The following is a 15,805-nucleotide window of genomic DNA, read 5'->3' as shown; positions in this document are numbered from 1 at the left end:
CCTATCTCTATCCTCACAGAATGTGTGACACAGGAGAAGGACTATTCACTTTTCAAACAAGGGAAGGAGAAATGATCTATCAGAAGGTCCATTCTGCGACACTGGCCATAGCTGAGCAACATGAAAGATTAATGCTAGAAATGGAGCAGAAGGCCCGGGTAAGGCTCCTTCCTTGGTAACCTAACAGCTTGGAAATGAATGTCACTGAGGTCTGATGCACATCGCGTGTATGTGGGTCCTTTCATGACAGCGCCCCAGCGTCCAGCCGCATCCTGGCCCCGAGAGCTTGTCCCAGTTACTGAACCTCATCTTTCTAATATCCTCTTCAGCATATGACAAAAGAAGCTATTTGTGGCCGCTAGCCATGCACTTTGTGTATGTACCTATGACCTGTTACCACAGTTACCCAGAGAGGAGTGGAGTGCACAGAGAGTGAAACAAGAAGCAGTGCTCTCTGCATCTCTCCACATGTAGCTGGACAATCAGAGATGCAAATGTGGACCCAAAATAATGAGGAAAATAGGTTTCTACCAGAAAGGATTACACTTTTCTTTTTGTCTTTGTATTTATCTTAGATTCTCTGAAACTTCCAGCTCTTTCTGTCCGTGTTTCAGAGCCGATACTAAAATGTTTGCAAAAGGAGCTTATACTGCTTACCAGCTATCTGTTATCCTGTCGTGGAACTATGCTATAGTTTCAGGGTCAAGCTAAGAAATAATTTAATAAAGAATCTGAAATAGCAAATTTTACAAGTAGCTAAAAAAAATTATAAGCTTTACTACTAACTTCTTTGAAAAGCAAACAGTGGAATTATTATTGGCTATAATTTTAATAGGTCAATATTCTCTTTCTTCAGAATTTATAGGGATGCATTAGATTCCATCTATGAGAGGACAAGTGGAGCTTTGGGAAATAGGTGGGTCACTACCCAGAAAAACTTTCATAATTCTATTCCATTTTAAGACTATGGGGCTTTATATCTAGTATTATTTTAGTTTTGACTTTTAAAATTCTCAAATACATAATATTTTGAAGTATAAAATTATCTTTTAAATGTAAGAAGACAAAATAGTCTAGCAAATGATTTTACATTATTTTTAATACATTTCAGATTTTGTCAATACTACATACACATTTTTCTCTATCTAGGGTATGGTTTAAAAAGCCTTCCTAATACTTAAGGGCAGCAAGTGCAAATCGGGCTTACATTTGGCCTTCAGTGGGGATGAAAGAGTAACTTGAGCGTTAATAGGATTATTAACATGAGACTATGGGATTAATTGATGAAGCATCAATAGGAGGTTGGTATGATTTAGTCTTTCTGAAAGATTTGGGTTAAATTTAAATTATTGTAACAATTATCTAATTAATATGACATTTTTCTAGTGGCTTAAATCGGGTGAAAAAAATGTAACTACCAAACTTCAAATTATTTCAGAATCTTGAACATTCGTTATCAGCCCATATTTACAATCTGCTGATGTTAATTTTCAGCCAAAATGAACAACTGTGATGTCACTTGCTATTAGTCAACAGCGGTAGTTCTTTACTTCTAGTTGTTCTGAACGGACAAAATGCTCATAAGTGAGTCATTTAAATTGTATTTCATAAAGGAAATTTCAAGAGCTCCTTCACGCACCTGTAATTGTCTGCCGTAAGGAGAGCACTCAGTGTACTGGGTTCCCATCCCCGTTCTACCACTCACTGTCTGTATAATCCTGAGCAAGTTATTTAACTTCTCATTTTCCTGTATCTGTAAAATGGGGGTACAAGAGTTCTACTTATTTGGCTGTAATGAGGTATCTGTGCATTAACATATATAAAGTGCTAAGAACAGACCTGGCACTCAGAAAGTACTATGAAAGGTTCATTATTATGATGGTGATGTCGAATGATTATAAGACTTGCAATGTTTGTGAAGACGCTAAATTTTTATTCCCAACTATAGCTACGTAATGTCTTCCAATCCTTTACAAGTATGTCTAACAATCTTGTGCCAAAACATTTGCAAAACAAAATTTAATTTACATTTGCTTTTAATGTGGTTGTATGTTTATCTTATCCTGTGCCACTGAGAAGCAAGTCCAGGGGAGTGGAGTGAAGCAATTGCTGTGAAGGAGTTAGAGATGGTAGGTCCACCTACTAAGATCTCAGGCAGTGGAAAGCCAGGATTTGGGTACACCGTGGATCTGGGTGCTCGGAGATGGAAGGGAAAGGGGGCAGGTGTTTAAATAGCAGGCTCAGTATGGCTTAACAAAGAAGCCAGATGTTTCTGAAAATCACAAAATCAGAGACTCCATCAACTTGGTGCATACATATAAATGGAGTCTTTGGTTTAATTTCAACAGTGATTGCAAAGCTATGCTTTTCTCTGAAGGATAATATTGATACTAATTAAATTACTCTATAGGTAGTCCGTTCAGTAGAGTAAGTTGAACTAATGATGCTTTTCCAAGGGCATATGCTACCACAACTTGAGAACTTCCCCAATTCCCCAAATTCTAGGGCTGTAAGCAAAGACTTCCAGGTCTCCCAGATACCTTTTCTTTTTCTTTTAAGAGACCTCTACATGCACAAATCTCTTTTTAAAAAAGAAATTCCAACAAGTATGGAATAGAATTTAAATACCCTCTATCTAACTCTTAATTGATTTATACAAAATAAAACAAAGGTTTGTGCCATAAACTAGGCAATAGTGTAACTTGCGAGTTGGAAAAGTACCGGAAAACCTACCTAAGATATAAAAATGTTGCATTTTGTTTATTATGTATTCACTGCAAAATAAGAAGATAACACTGCTCATTGGCTTTCCAGTTTTAAAACCAAGCGGTGGAAGATAAATATTGATCAGATAGAAAATGTTTTTACATCTTTAATGTTATTAAAAAGATTTTACAAGATTACCAAGAAGCTATACAAGCAATGAATTCCCCCAAACATCGTTGTTCAGGCAACTGAAGTATTTACTTTCATCCTTTAAAAAAGAGATGATTTCAGAGTGTTACTGGCTTTATAGATGAACTTGAATGAGAAATAATGTCTCAACAACCGTTTCTTAACTATAAGAGAAAGAATTCAATATATCTTTCAGCATCATATGCATGTAAAACTTTGTTTTGCCCCATTTATCACCATCCTTCCTAGGGAACACATGAATAAACATATTTTGATATATCTCTATAATCTGAGTTAGGCAATGTTTCTATTCTTGTTTGAAGAATCTGATATCTAGAAAAGCATTGTGCATAAAACTGTTCATTTGCACTGTGGAGAACTGGATAAAAAGAATCACTAAATCGGTAAGGCTGTCAGAGGTGTGTACTTACATTTCCTTCACTGAGAAAGATAATGAAAGAATGAATGAATATTAACTGACTCCATTAAGAAGTTTTAAAGGAGAAGTTGGCCATTTATTAACTCCATTCACAGGTTTGTAAATAATACATTTATTACTCCATGCTCAAAACGCTGAGGGGTGGTAGGGAAAACAAGAAAAGGACAACAATGTTCCTTCTCTCAAGTGGCCCAGAATTTTGTGGGATCAAAATTTTGTAATTTTGAGTAAGCTTATCTTTTTCCTTTTACTCCTTGAAATCTCAAGTTTTCCATGCTTTATTAATGTAACTGATTAAATCAGATGGTTAAGAAGTGCCATTACAAAATTTTCATTCAACTATACTAAAAACACCAGTAGGTCTTGTTTATGTTGTCATGACAGTAGAGCCTGATTGATTTCTTGGATAATCAACGTATTGGAAGGTCCTCAGTCAAAGCTCCGTGGAGAAAGATTTCCTTTCCATTTTTCCATTCAGATGTAAAGCTTCAGCTTCTCACTCTTAAGTCCAGATAAGAAAGGGAAAATGATCATGATAGTAAAACAGAGAGTGATCTTAAGTAGTCCTATATTTTCTTTACTTACTAACTCAAAGCTAGCCTTATTTTAAGAGAATTTTGTAAGGGGGTACATGGGAGAATTAAGCCATGATAATAAATTTTAAACTGGAACTGTGTCTGAGATTACTAAGATTCAAATATTTGAGGAAATTATTAAAGCTAGATAGTTAAACAAATGGCACCTCTAGAATTTGTTTCCATTTCATAAAGCTCATGTTCTTAGAACCCTCCAAGTTCTTCGAATTCTATTGCCAAAAGCATTTATAGGTGCTCTGCCTTGCATGTGCAACATTATCGAGGAAAGTTTTCATTGTCTTGGTGAACAGCCATTCATCAGAAAGCACACTGCAAATGTGCCAGCATGGCTTAGCCCCCTGAGGGTGAGTGGAGGCTGATTTCATCTTCAACAAGACCTGAAATAATTTAATTTTGGATTTCCGTGGATCTCTACACACATACACACACAACACAAACACACACACAAAAACAAACACAAATAATACAAAAGAAACTTCTTTTTTAATTTGCTTTTTATGTTTTTAAGCTTTACAAGTATTATGAAATGTCCACAGGGAAAAAGCAGTTGAGACGACATAAATGTAATTTTTAAAACACAGATTTTTCCTGATATCTTATCAAAAATAAGTAAAGGAAGTGGGGGAGGGGGTCGTTAGTACCTTTGTAATATTGTAAGTGATTTAAAAGGGAACAGTCTCCCATAACAAGAATTACAGTGTGTCCTTTAAAAGCATAGTGTCTGGAATGAGCCTGTTTCCAGTAATTCTTGCCTCCTGGTCACCAGAAAAGCTCTGTACACAATTTAAGGACAAATAGCATCAGTGTTATTGAAACACCTGCAAGACAGCAAACCCACTTCTAATGCCTAAAAAACCACACTGGCAAGACTTGTTGAAGGCACTGCTGTCCAAAGCTGTCAGTTCTTTGGTTTTTCCTAAGCGCTAGTGGTTGGAGAAAAACAAATAGCAGAGTCTCACATAGAACTTCCCGAGAAAACAAATTGTTTTCTTTCTCTAAGATTTGTCATTTTACTTGCCCTTGTTACTAGAAACACAAGAAACAAAAGTAACCTCGCACATTTAACAAACTAAAAAATTTGTACTGGGCTTCCCTGGTGGCTCAGTGGTTGAGAGTCCGCCTGCCGATTCAGGGGACGCGGGTTCGTGCCCCGGTCCGGGAAGATCCCACATGCCGCGGAGCGGCTGGGCTCGTGAGCCGTGGCTGCTGAGCCTGCGCGTCCGGAGCGCGTCCCACAACGGGAGAGGCCACAACAGTGAGGGGCCTGCGTACCGCAAAAAAAAAAAAAAAAAAAATGTGTACTGTTCCCAAAACAATAAACCTTTTGAACAGTAATCATTTAAAAACAAATGATCTTATTTCCTTTTATAATGTAAGATGAAAAGAAATTTCTGGTGAGGAAGCAGCATTGTTTGACTCTACCTACTGCCCTGTAGGCATGGAGGTGGGTCTAATGCCGCCCTGTCTCTGGGGAGGGCAGAGTGGAAAGAAGAGTAGAGGGGGAGAGAGAACAAAGCTGGCTTTATGTACAACTAGCTTAGGCTGCGACTCGAAATTAGTGTATTTGCCCTTCTAGATTTATACGTGATCATAAATCTTACCCCAGTATTGACTGTACCAGCCTATGAAATTATTTTTTGTCTAAATAGTTGCATGAACGAGGAAATGCTATTTCATTGCATCAATTCCAAGATGCACATCTTTTTCACAGTTTAACATCTCTCTAGTCAAATGGGAGTTACAGTTTAATTAGCAGCACTGTTCTTTTGTAGTGCTACATAAAATCATGTTGGCTTTCTGATGGTGGCATCTTAGAGTGTATAAAATACCATAGTACTTGTTGTAAGTATTCTGAAGACACTAAACTGTTATTCCCAACTGTAGCTAAATTATATCTTTCAGTTCCTTTCAAGTATATCTAACAAGGCCGTGAGCCCTATGTGCTCATTTATAAATTTTGAAGGAATAAGAAAGCTTCCAGAATGGGATGTATCCTAGGTAGTTTGGCTTCCTTTTGAGTGACAGCATTCTTCATAACCACATTTTACAGGAATCTCTATCAGCTATGGGGGAAAAACAAACAAACAAACAAAACTAGTTTTCCCATACTGAAAAGGTGACGAATTTGGAAACATAATAATCTCGTGAGCCACACACAAGAAAATGTTAACACTTTTTGCAGTCTCTCTTCTAGGTATATTCATAGAAGTTTACAAAATTCTAGGAGAAGTTTAAATGTGTGATTTGTGATTGCAAGTGGTATGCTATATCCAATATATAGGAATATCTGTTAATGAATTCATTCTTCAAAGTTCTATTCTTGATTCTGTTGCTCAATATTATCAATTATTAATCAAAAGACAAGAGCCTTTATTATTACTGACAATGACCAGTTCCCTGCTGGGAAATGCCATTAGCATTTTTGTGAAATTTTCTTTTACTGATTGACAGACACTGATTAAACTAACACAAACTCACTCAATTAGAACAAATTATTATAGTTGATAACTAAAGTGGGCCTGTATTCCTAATGTTTCAGAACACTAAAGGAAATTTCGTCTCTAAACAAACACACAAGAACAAAGAAAATATACATTTCTGTCTGCAATAAATACACAAATGAGATGGAAATGACGAGAAGGCAATGTGTAATTTTTCTAATATGTGGTGCTGAGACACAGTGTAATAGTAAATATTTTATTTAGATCATGTTTTTCCCTTAAAATTTGTTGTGGATACTCTAGATGTCACTTCAGAAAAAGCATTATATCAATATATAATATTTATGTATAATATTTAATCAACTTGATTAGAATTGATAATGTATAAGGAAAATGAGTGCCTAACATTAAAAATTTCAACTTCTATGTTTAAAAAATAGGGCTTCCCTGGTGGCGCAGTGGTTGAGAATCCGCCTGCCGATGCAGGGGACATGGGTTTGTGCCCCGGTGCGGGAAGATCCCACATGCCACGGAGCAGCTGGGCCCGTGAGCCATGGCCGCTGAGCCAGCGCGTCCAGAGCCTGTGCTCTGCAACGGGAGAGGCCACAACAGTGAGAGGCCCGTGTACCGCAAAAAAAAAATAAAAATACAATTTTGTTTCTTTTATTTGTACTGCTAGAATGGAACAATAGTAAGGAAATTACAAAAAAATTTTATTTTTAAACTGTGGTAATCTTATTTATTGAGGGTCATACAATCTGCTCTTGGCAATTACAAGAATAAAAAAGAAAAAAAAAAACAGATGTCAAAAGTCAATCAAGATGACTCAGCATAAAAACATATATGACATATACACATACAACCCAAAGAATCAGACTGACTCTTCTTTGGCATAGTGCTGTAAAATAGGGAAACACTTAGGCCAATAGTGGTCAAACTAAAATCTAAGAAATTGCTGTAAGCATTGCATGGGAAGATAATCAAGGATGCTTTCAAAGAATGTGAACATAGTTCACATTCTGGGATGTATTCAGTGAATACATACACATTAGGTGGAAGCAGCATGGCATGGTGGGTAACCAGGAAGGCTCTAGGGAAAGACGAGCAGAGCTGTGTGACCTCCTGCAAGTTGCTTACCTCCTCTGTGCCTTAGCTACCCCTGCTTAAAAGAGGAAGAAGGATCAATAATATCTACTTCAGAGTGTTAGAATGCCACCTGGTCTTTAGTAAAAGGTCAATAATTATTAGCTAATTCGTAAAATGGCAAAAGAAAAACCTTTCATTTTAAATGGGTAAAATTGTATAACCACCACTAAAGTTCATCCCAGATTTTATTATATGCAGACATTGGAAATTAATTACATAAACCTTATTATAGCCTCTAGATATTTATATATTCAAAATCAAATGACAGCAACAATTTTATTTATGAAATTTAATGCTTTAATATGTATTCATCATGTTCCTTATATTCAAAGGGTGTCTCTGTAAATGTATCTGCTTACAGATGATAGACAGATGAATGATTGATAGAGAATATACTTAAAATCATTACTGAGTACAGGTAAGAATATACCTGTACTTAATACTCAAAGTATTTATGTAGATGTTTGTAATAATTTCTGATGTTATTCCAAAATCCAGCTTTTTTCACACTCTATGAAAGTATTTTGGTCAATACATGGTTTAAAATATATAATAATGACATCCGTTTTGTTTCAAGTTAATGAAAATAATATTCTACAAAGTCCAATTTTAAATGTCACCTAGCAACTTCCACTACGTGACTATATGAACTACATTTTATTTGTTAGTCTGGTACAAACTCAGCAAGATATCTTCTTTTTTTTTTTTCCATTTATCTTGAATAAAATGGAAGATTAAGTGTAAGGTGTCCCCTATTGAAAATTAAGTCAAGTCTATGAGAAGCCAATTGTCCATAAACCTTCCAGCTTCAGAGGACTGTTTGAACAAATCCAAACAGTGCCAATCCAAGCTTGGCTGGCTAACGCTGTCCTGGGCTTCTGTTTCCATACAGTTTTCAAGTTTCGTGAGCTGTTTTCCAAGAACACGTAAAACTAAATGTTCTCGACTAGGAGTGCACTGGTGTTGAGCATTCCCTTATTAAGCAGCACTGTTTTTTCTTACACTGACATACATGTCACATTAACATATTTCCCAACCACCTGTATTTTTGCAGTGCTTCTTACCTACAGTGTGTTTCCTGGCCCATTTTCTCTTGTCTCAGACAAACCAGGGCCCAGGTTGACACATCCACCTGTATGAGGCATTCTTTAACTCTCTTCATACAGAAAAGCTGTGTCTGTCTCTTCCCAGCTGATAGTACACATATGTGCAAACATACACGCACTCTGCTCACCTGTCTCCCCTCTGTCTTCCACCCCTCCCACCTGCCCATACTGACCACCTATTCCTGACTCACATTACTAGTTTTTTTTACTTCTATTAAGCTTTTAGACTTAGATCCAAGAAGGTGCCTCTGCCTCCTTTGTCGTTCCTTTGATAGCTCATTTTGGACAAATCTCCACATCTTGACCACTTGGAGACTTGGACACCACTGGTCTAAGCCACCTCTCTGTGCAGTAGCAGCAGTAAAGCTGCAGCTGTCTTTACTGAGCACTTCAGGCATGACAAGCATTGTGCTTTTCACTCTAAAAGCGTCATCTTATAAAATATTTATAACAACACTTAAGGCACATTATTATTAACTTTAGAGATAAGGAAAAATTGAATCTTAAAAAAAAAGTTTAAGTACCTTTCCTGAAGTCAGAAGGCTAGGCAGCTGTGGGGTTGATATTTGACAACAGGTCACTGACAACAAAGCCCATGGACTCAACTCCGTGATTTTGCCACACAGATTGTGGTGTTCTGTCTTGAACATAGCAAAGAGGCACTCGCATTCCAGCCTTGATCCAGTGGAATAGACCCAGTTGGTATAATTCTCACCTAACCTGCTCTTTGAATAAGAGGGTTCCAATAATTTATTTTTCAGTGAGTGCGGTAAGGAAGGAAGAATGTCATGGGCTCCGAGCCTCAGAAACATTACCCAGTGGCTATGGCAGGATGAACAAATTACGTGACCCCTCTGAGCCTCATTTTCCTTGTCTGTAAAGTTCAGATGGCATATGTGTTGACAATTTATGTGGATATTAAATGGGATAACCTATGAAACCATTTTGCACAGGGCCAGGCCCATAGAGAATGACTCATAAATGCTAATCTATAAATGCTGAATTTTTCCTCTCCCAATTATATAGATTTGTGTCTCGAGTGCTAAAATGATTTTTTAAATTCTAGGCAATAATTAGGGAGAGACAGAGCAAAAGGAAAATTGATTTTTTAATTATTTTTTTTCAATACTTTTTTTCTTTTATTTGGCCGCACCGCGCAGCTTGTGGGATCTTAGTTCCCTGACCAGGGATCGAACCGGGGCCCTCGTCAGTGAAAGTGCAGAGTCCTAACCACTGGACCACCAGGGAATTCCCCAGAATTGAGATGTTTTTTAACCATTTTTTTTAATACATATGAATTTTATGTAGGTGAACACAAATTAGCATTAAGGTTTATCACAAGGGCCAGCAGAGTCCCAAAACAGCAAAGGGAAATTGCAAAAGGCAGTAGCATAACCTGGATAACGTTTGTGGTAAAAGCAAGAAGAGGTGCTGGTAGCCTGTATGTTCACAAAAAATTTTTATATCAGTTGTCAGGCCCTTCCTGCTGCTTCTTGGCGGCACAGGTTCTGTCAAAGTACAAGGCTGTGTTGTCACACGTTGTCATATGTGGGGAGGAAGCTCATCTTCCCAGGAGAGATCAGCACTGGAGTCTAAAGAGCAGTGGACTCAGAAGTCAAGAGAACTGTTTTCTATTGGAGGTTCTGGAGTTAGGATTTTACCTTGAGCAAATCCTTGAATTTTTTTTGGATTTTGATTTTCCATCTGTAAGATGAAAATGGCTGGATTCTCTAAGAAAGAGTCTAATTACAAGTCGAATTACGAGTCGAATTACGTGGCCAGTGTACACAGTGAGCTTGGGCTTCCTTATACCATGGCAGCCTCAGAGCGGTGTGACTCACATGGAGACTCAGAACAAGGGAGAGAAGGAGAAACTGCCATAAAGGTCTCAAAGGACATGGCCGAAACAAACAAAATGTCACATCTACCAGATGTTATTAATCAGAGCAGTCACCAACCAGTCCAGAAGTCCAGATGTAAAGGTCTGGAACCTAGATGCCCTATTTCTGAATGCAGGCTTTCCAAGAATTTGAAGCCGTCTTCAATCCTCCACAAAAAATAATGCAGTATTGGGCTTCCCTGCTGGCGCAGTGGTTGAGAGTCCGCCTGCCGATGCGGGGGACATGGGTTCGTGCCCCGGTACGGGAAGATCCCACATGCCGCGGAGTGGCTGGGCCCGTGAGCCATGGCTGCTGAGCCTGCGCGTCCGGAGCCTGTCCTCCGCAACGGGAGAGGCCACAACAGTGAGAGGCCCGTGTACCGCAAAAACAAAAACAAAAACAAAAAATAATGCAGTATCTAATATTACTTATGATGAGACTTCATTTGAAAGACATTAAACAGAATCTCTTGATGCTCAGAAAAAGCACAGGACAGAGCAGAAGCACGATTCTAGTCTCATGCTTCCACTTCCTTAGAAAAGTCAGGTCATACCTCAAAGCCTCAGCCTCCTCTCATTTTAAAGAGGGATATTTCATCCCTTTCCTATCTCCCAAAAATTTTATGAGGATTTCACTAGATAAAATAAATGATCTCTGGGCCAAATGCCAGGAAAAATGACTGAAAGAAGATAAAGGTGTAGAATATTTGAATTTGGCTGAAAATAGGGAAGTGGTGTTATTATCTATATGTTGTAAATGCCTAGGAATTTCTAGTGCAGATGAAACAAAGGAGAGATGAATGAATGATGGACAACACCACCTCTTGGAAAAGAAGCCCAGACGTGCTAAGAAAGAAGGGGAGATTACTAACCCATTTATGTGGAAGAGTGGAAGTGAAAAGACAGAGGTTAGGCTGAACCCTGGGACGGGATGAACTTTTGTAAGTGGAGTTTTAAAATATAGCTAAAGAATGGGAAAATAAGTTAAAGAACCATAAAACAGTCAGGAAGCTTTGTGTGTCAAATAAAATACCAGTTTTCATGTGTACTATTTCATTAAGTACTATTTTATAAGAGTACTTAAATATACAAGAGGAAATGGACAGAAACATGTTAATTAGTAATTCGAAATTAACACTTTCCTTCATATTTGATAAAGTAGATTTAGTTTTTTTTGAATATATGGAGAAGGAAATTGAGTGAATAGTGTGTGTAGAGAAAGACTCTACATTCATTGTGCATCTTTTCAAGTGCCTATGAAACATTTACAGAAATTGTCATATGTTAGATAAAAATAAAAAATAAACTTCAATATATAGAAAGTACTCAGGCCATATTATCTGACCACAATGCATTATTAAATGAAAATTAATAAAATATGCACAAAAAGCAATATCTCAACAAAATGTACACAAGCGATCTCCCATATAAAATAGGAAATAATACCACAGTTACATAATTTAGAAAAGAATGATTTTTATTCTACTTACAAGCCATTGTGATGTGGACAAAGTGGCATTTGGAAGGAAATGCTTTCATTAATAAACAAATAAAAATGGAAATGGAAATATTCAACTTGAAAAGATTGAAAAGACCAAGAAAACAAGACAGACAGAAGGTGGAAGTTAATTAGGATAAAAGCAAAGTATAAGAAAATATAAGAAAAACTGAAAAATATAAATTCTTTAAATAAATTTTAAAACCCAAGTATATAAGTTGGAGACATGAAAGGACTTACAAAAACAGGCAAAATTCCTTTTAAGCTCCAAGAGAATTTGATGCTTTCTTTAATAAAAATGTAAATGTCAAAGAATATTAGAAGAATTGAGACTCTTTGGGAAACCATGATCATAATTCTACTTGCACATATGAAACTAACTCTCTTGGATGGAATACTGACTTAAATGGTGTTTTCTACAGTTTCTCAAAATTCTTTAATATTGGGATCTATTCGTTTTAGTATCAAAAGAGCAGAAACAACTCGAAAGCTTTTCAGTGTGGATATATTGAATAAATTGGGGTATGAGATCATCCTTTGCCTTTGTCAGGGTGCATGTAAGTAAATATGGCCTATGCCGGGTAGTTCAGTAGAAGGAATTTTAATAAGATCGTTTAGACTCAAGATGTAGGAAGAGCAGGGACGATCCAGAGATTAGCAAATGCAGGAAAGATATACCACCCCCAGCTCCCTTGCCTGCCACAGTGTCACTGGAAGCCAGCAGAAGACACAAGACTCCCAGGTCAGAGACAAAGGACTTTATTACTCATGACACAGCCGGCAGCATGAATTCCAGGTTCCCATCAGTTCCCCTGTCCCCCAAGTCCCATGGAGCCATGTGGAGCAGCCCAAGTGGCTGCTGCATATTGTCACAGCTGAGGAACCAGAGTTTAGGTGGTGTTGAACCCAAGTTCACGTGCCCGATGCACAATGAGGCCAAACAAATGGATACATCGGAGATTGGAGCAGAGAAAGATGTATTGCAGTGCCATCCAAGGAGAACAGGGCAGCTCGTGCTCAAAAAGCCCCAGTGCCCCGATGGTTTTTTTTTTTTTTTTTTTAACCACAGGAAATTTCTACAGATGTTGAGAGTAATTTGCCTAAGAAGTCTTCTATATGTAAAGTAATCTCCTCCCTCCAGATTCCAAATTGCCCTTCCTAGTGACACCACGACTATTTTGGAGTTATTACGAGTTTGTGCAGAGAAAGTCTATACATGAAAAAACTGTATGTGTGTAAGTGTGTTTGTGTACTTTTTAAATACAAATAAATCAAAATCTACATTGTGTCCTTCAAATGTCTTTGTTTGCTTGAGAATCTACCCAGGAAATGTTTCCATATCATCATATATATTGGGCAATCACTCTCTCAATAGATAGTTAAGTGGTGTTTGCTCTTACAGACAATATTATCATGAATAGTCTGCAAACATCTTTGCCAACAGTGTATGAGTCTTTCTAGAGACAGTATCCCTGAGTCAGCAGGTATGAATATTTTTTTCTTTTTGAGAGATAAGGTCAAATTACTTCAAAGTTATTGTAATAAGTTACATACACATCAACACTATATGGCAATAAAATGCCTGTTTTCCCACAACCTCATCAATACCAAATATTAATAGAAATTTTTATTTTGGCTAAAATGAAGAGTAGAAATATTACATTGTTGTTTATACTTCCATTTCTTTAATTATTTGTATAGACCAGGCACTTTACCATATGTTTAAAAGCTTATTTTTTTCTTTGAGATACATGCAAATATCCTTTTGCCTATAAAGCTGGTTGCTACTTTCTTGATTAATAAATGCTCTTTATATATTAAAATTAATATTCATCTAAAATATTATAAACTACCATTTCTGTCATGCAGATTTTTAAAAAATTTTCACATAGTCAAATTTCATTATTTGTTGTATTGTATACTTTAGTGTGTTTACTGTATAGAGGTATTCTCACTAGAATTAAAGAAAAAATATTCTCTTTCTTACAAATTTAACAACTAATATTTTACATTTAAAAATTTATTTCATCTGAGATAAACAACAACGTCTTACTGTATAGCACAGAGAACTATATTCAATATCCTATGATAAACCATAATGGAAAAGAATATTAAAAAAAAGAATATATATAACTGAATCACTTTGTGGGTATAGCAGAAATTAACACAACTTTGTAAATCAACTACACTTCGGTAAAATGTGTAGTTCCCAGCCTCAAAGCCTATGTCCGTTTGAGAGTTTACAAGTGCCCCAGGTGTTCTCTTCATGGTTACTGAGGCTCTGTCACTCACACATTTGAGCAAACCTGGTGTGAATCCATGTACCCATGGATCCTGTCAGCACTTTTTTTATTATTATTATGAAATTCTTAATTTGTCCAAAACCCATTTCCTCCATTTTTTTCTTTTATTAGTCAAAACCTGCATTTAAAAAATGAGACTATTTGTTTGGTTAAAAAAAATATTTCATCTGGAATATATTTTGTCATGATATATGAAGTAGGGATGCAGTTGTAATTTTTTTTTCCCTGATTGAATACTGGCCTGTTGTCTATACACGTTTATTGAATACAACATCTTTTAGCAATCATTTGATATAGTCTCCACATAAACAAAAAAGAACTGTGTGTGTGTGAGTGTATTCAGTAATACATTTGGACTCTGTTTTATCTTATTGATCTATCATGTACCATTTTTTAAGAATTACTGTGGCTTTATAGTGTGTTTTAAAATCTGGTGTTATCTATTACTCCCAGAATATACATATACATATATACACATTTATATATATGTATATATATATATATATATATATATGTTATATATACACACACACAAACAATAAATAAACATATATAACTATAGATATTTAGGGTACATATATATTTATGTATATTTATTTATAATTCAGCTATTCCAAAGGTTGTGCAACCAGCATCGCTATCTCTAATTCCAGAACATTTTCATCACCCCCCCCAAAAAAAAACCACTCATTACTAGCCCTTAGTAACCACTACTCTATGTTTTTTCTCTAGTAGTTTTCCCCATTATGGGTTGTGGCCTCTCCCGTTGCAGAGCACAGGCTCCGGACGCACAGGCTCAGCAGCCATGGCTCACAGGCCCAGCCGCTCCGCGGCACGTGGGATCGTCCAGGACCGGGGCACATACCCGCGTTTCCTGCATCAGCAGGTGGACTCTAGACACTGTGCCACCAGGGAAGCCCTCCCCCATGGTTTTTTGAGATGAGTTTGTATAGCCACAGTTTCGAGGGGAGGGCTGCAGGGTGTGTGACCTTCCTCCGGTTGGTTGGTGGTGAGATAACAGGATGATGTTCCAGGAATCAGCCTCTGGTTCCAGCCAGTCTGGAGTCCACGTGCTTATGCTCAGCCTGAAGTTACCATCCTCCACCTGGGAGGGGGCCTTATTCCCTGCAGAAGAACTCAAAGGTATGTATCAGATTGTCAAGTGTATCACTTGAGGAGGAACCAGGACCCTGCCCCATGGCTGCACTGTTGTTTCTGGACTGCCTTTACTTTGTTTCTGCCTTCCCTCACTCGCCTAATTAGTAACCGTTTGAATCCACCCTTTGGAACCCAGGGAAGGTCTAGGAGACTGAAAGCCTTTTTCCTGCAAACAAGACACGGAAAGGCTTTGGTACCCAGGAGGGCCCCACAGGGTCCTGCTTGGTTTCATAGGAACTCCTAATTTTATAAGGTGGCCGCTAGAAAACCTGCCCAGCCTTCGCCCTGGAAGAAGACAGTATCTGTATTTTCCTGGTCAAGAAACAAATATGTCCTCCACCCTG

At 37.3% G+C, this 15,805-nt stretch overlaps 1 protein-coding gene and 1 non-coding gene across 2 annotated transcripts in view; one reads left to right on the top strand and one right to left on the bottom strand.

The window, feature by feature from the left end:
• Nucleotides 1-15,805, top strand: part of DOK6 (docking protein 6) — a 416,940-nt gene that overhangs the window by 329,653 nt on the left and 71,482 nt on the right. Inside the window, exon 6 of the mRNA XM_007460866.1 lies at nucleotides 20-158. Within this exon, the coding sequence (XP_007460928.1) occupies nucleotides 20-158 (139 nt within the window). The remainder of the gene's footprint in view (nucleotides 1-19; nucleotides 159-15,805) is intronic.
• Nucleotides 9,799-9,871, bottom strand: TRNAE-UUC (transfer RNA glutamic acid (anticodon UUC)). Its single transcript has one exon. It is a non-coding gene; the product is annotated as a tRNA-Glu (tRNA).

This window comes from Lipotes vexillifer, unplaced genomic scaffold (genome assembly GCF_000442215.2).
Source record: "Lipotes vexillifer unplaced genomic scaffold, Lipotes_vexillifer_v1.1 scaffold564, whole genome shotgun sequence".
Classification (NCBI taxonomy): domain Eukaryota; kingdom Metazoa; phylum Chordata; class Mammalia; order Artiodactyla; family Lipotidae; genus Lipotes; species Lipotes vexillifer.
The sequence above is the reverse complement of the archived record's forward strand: the minus strand, read 5'-3'. Positions and strand labels throughout refer to the sequence as shown.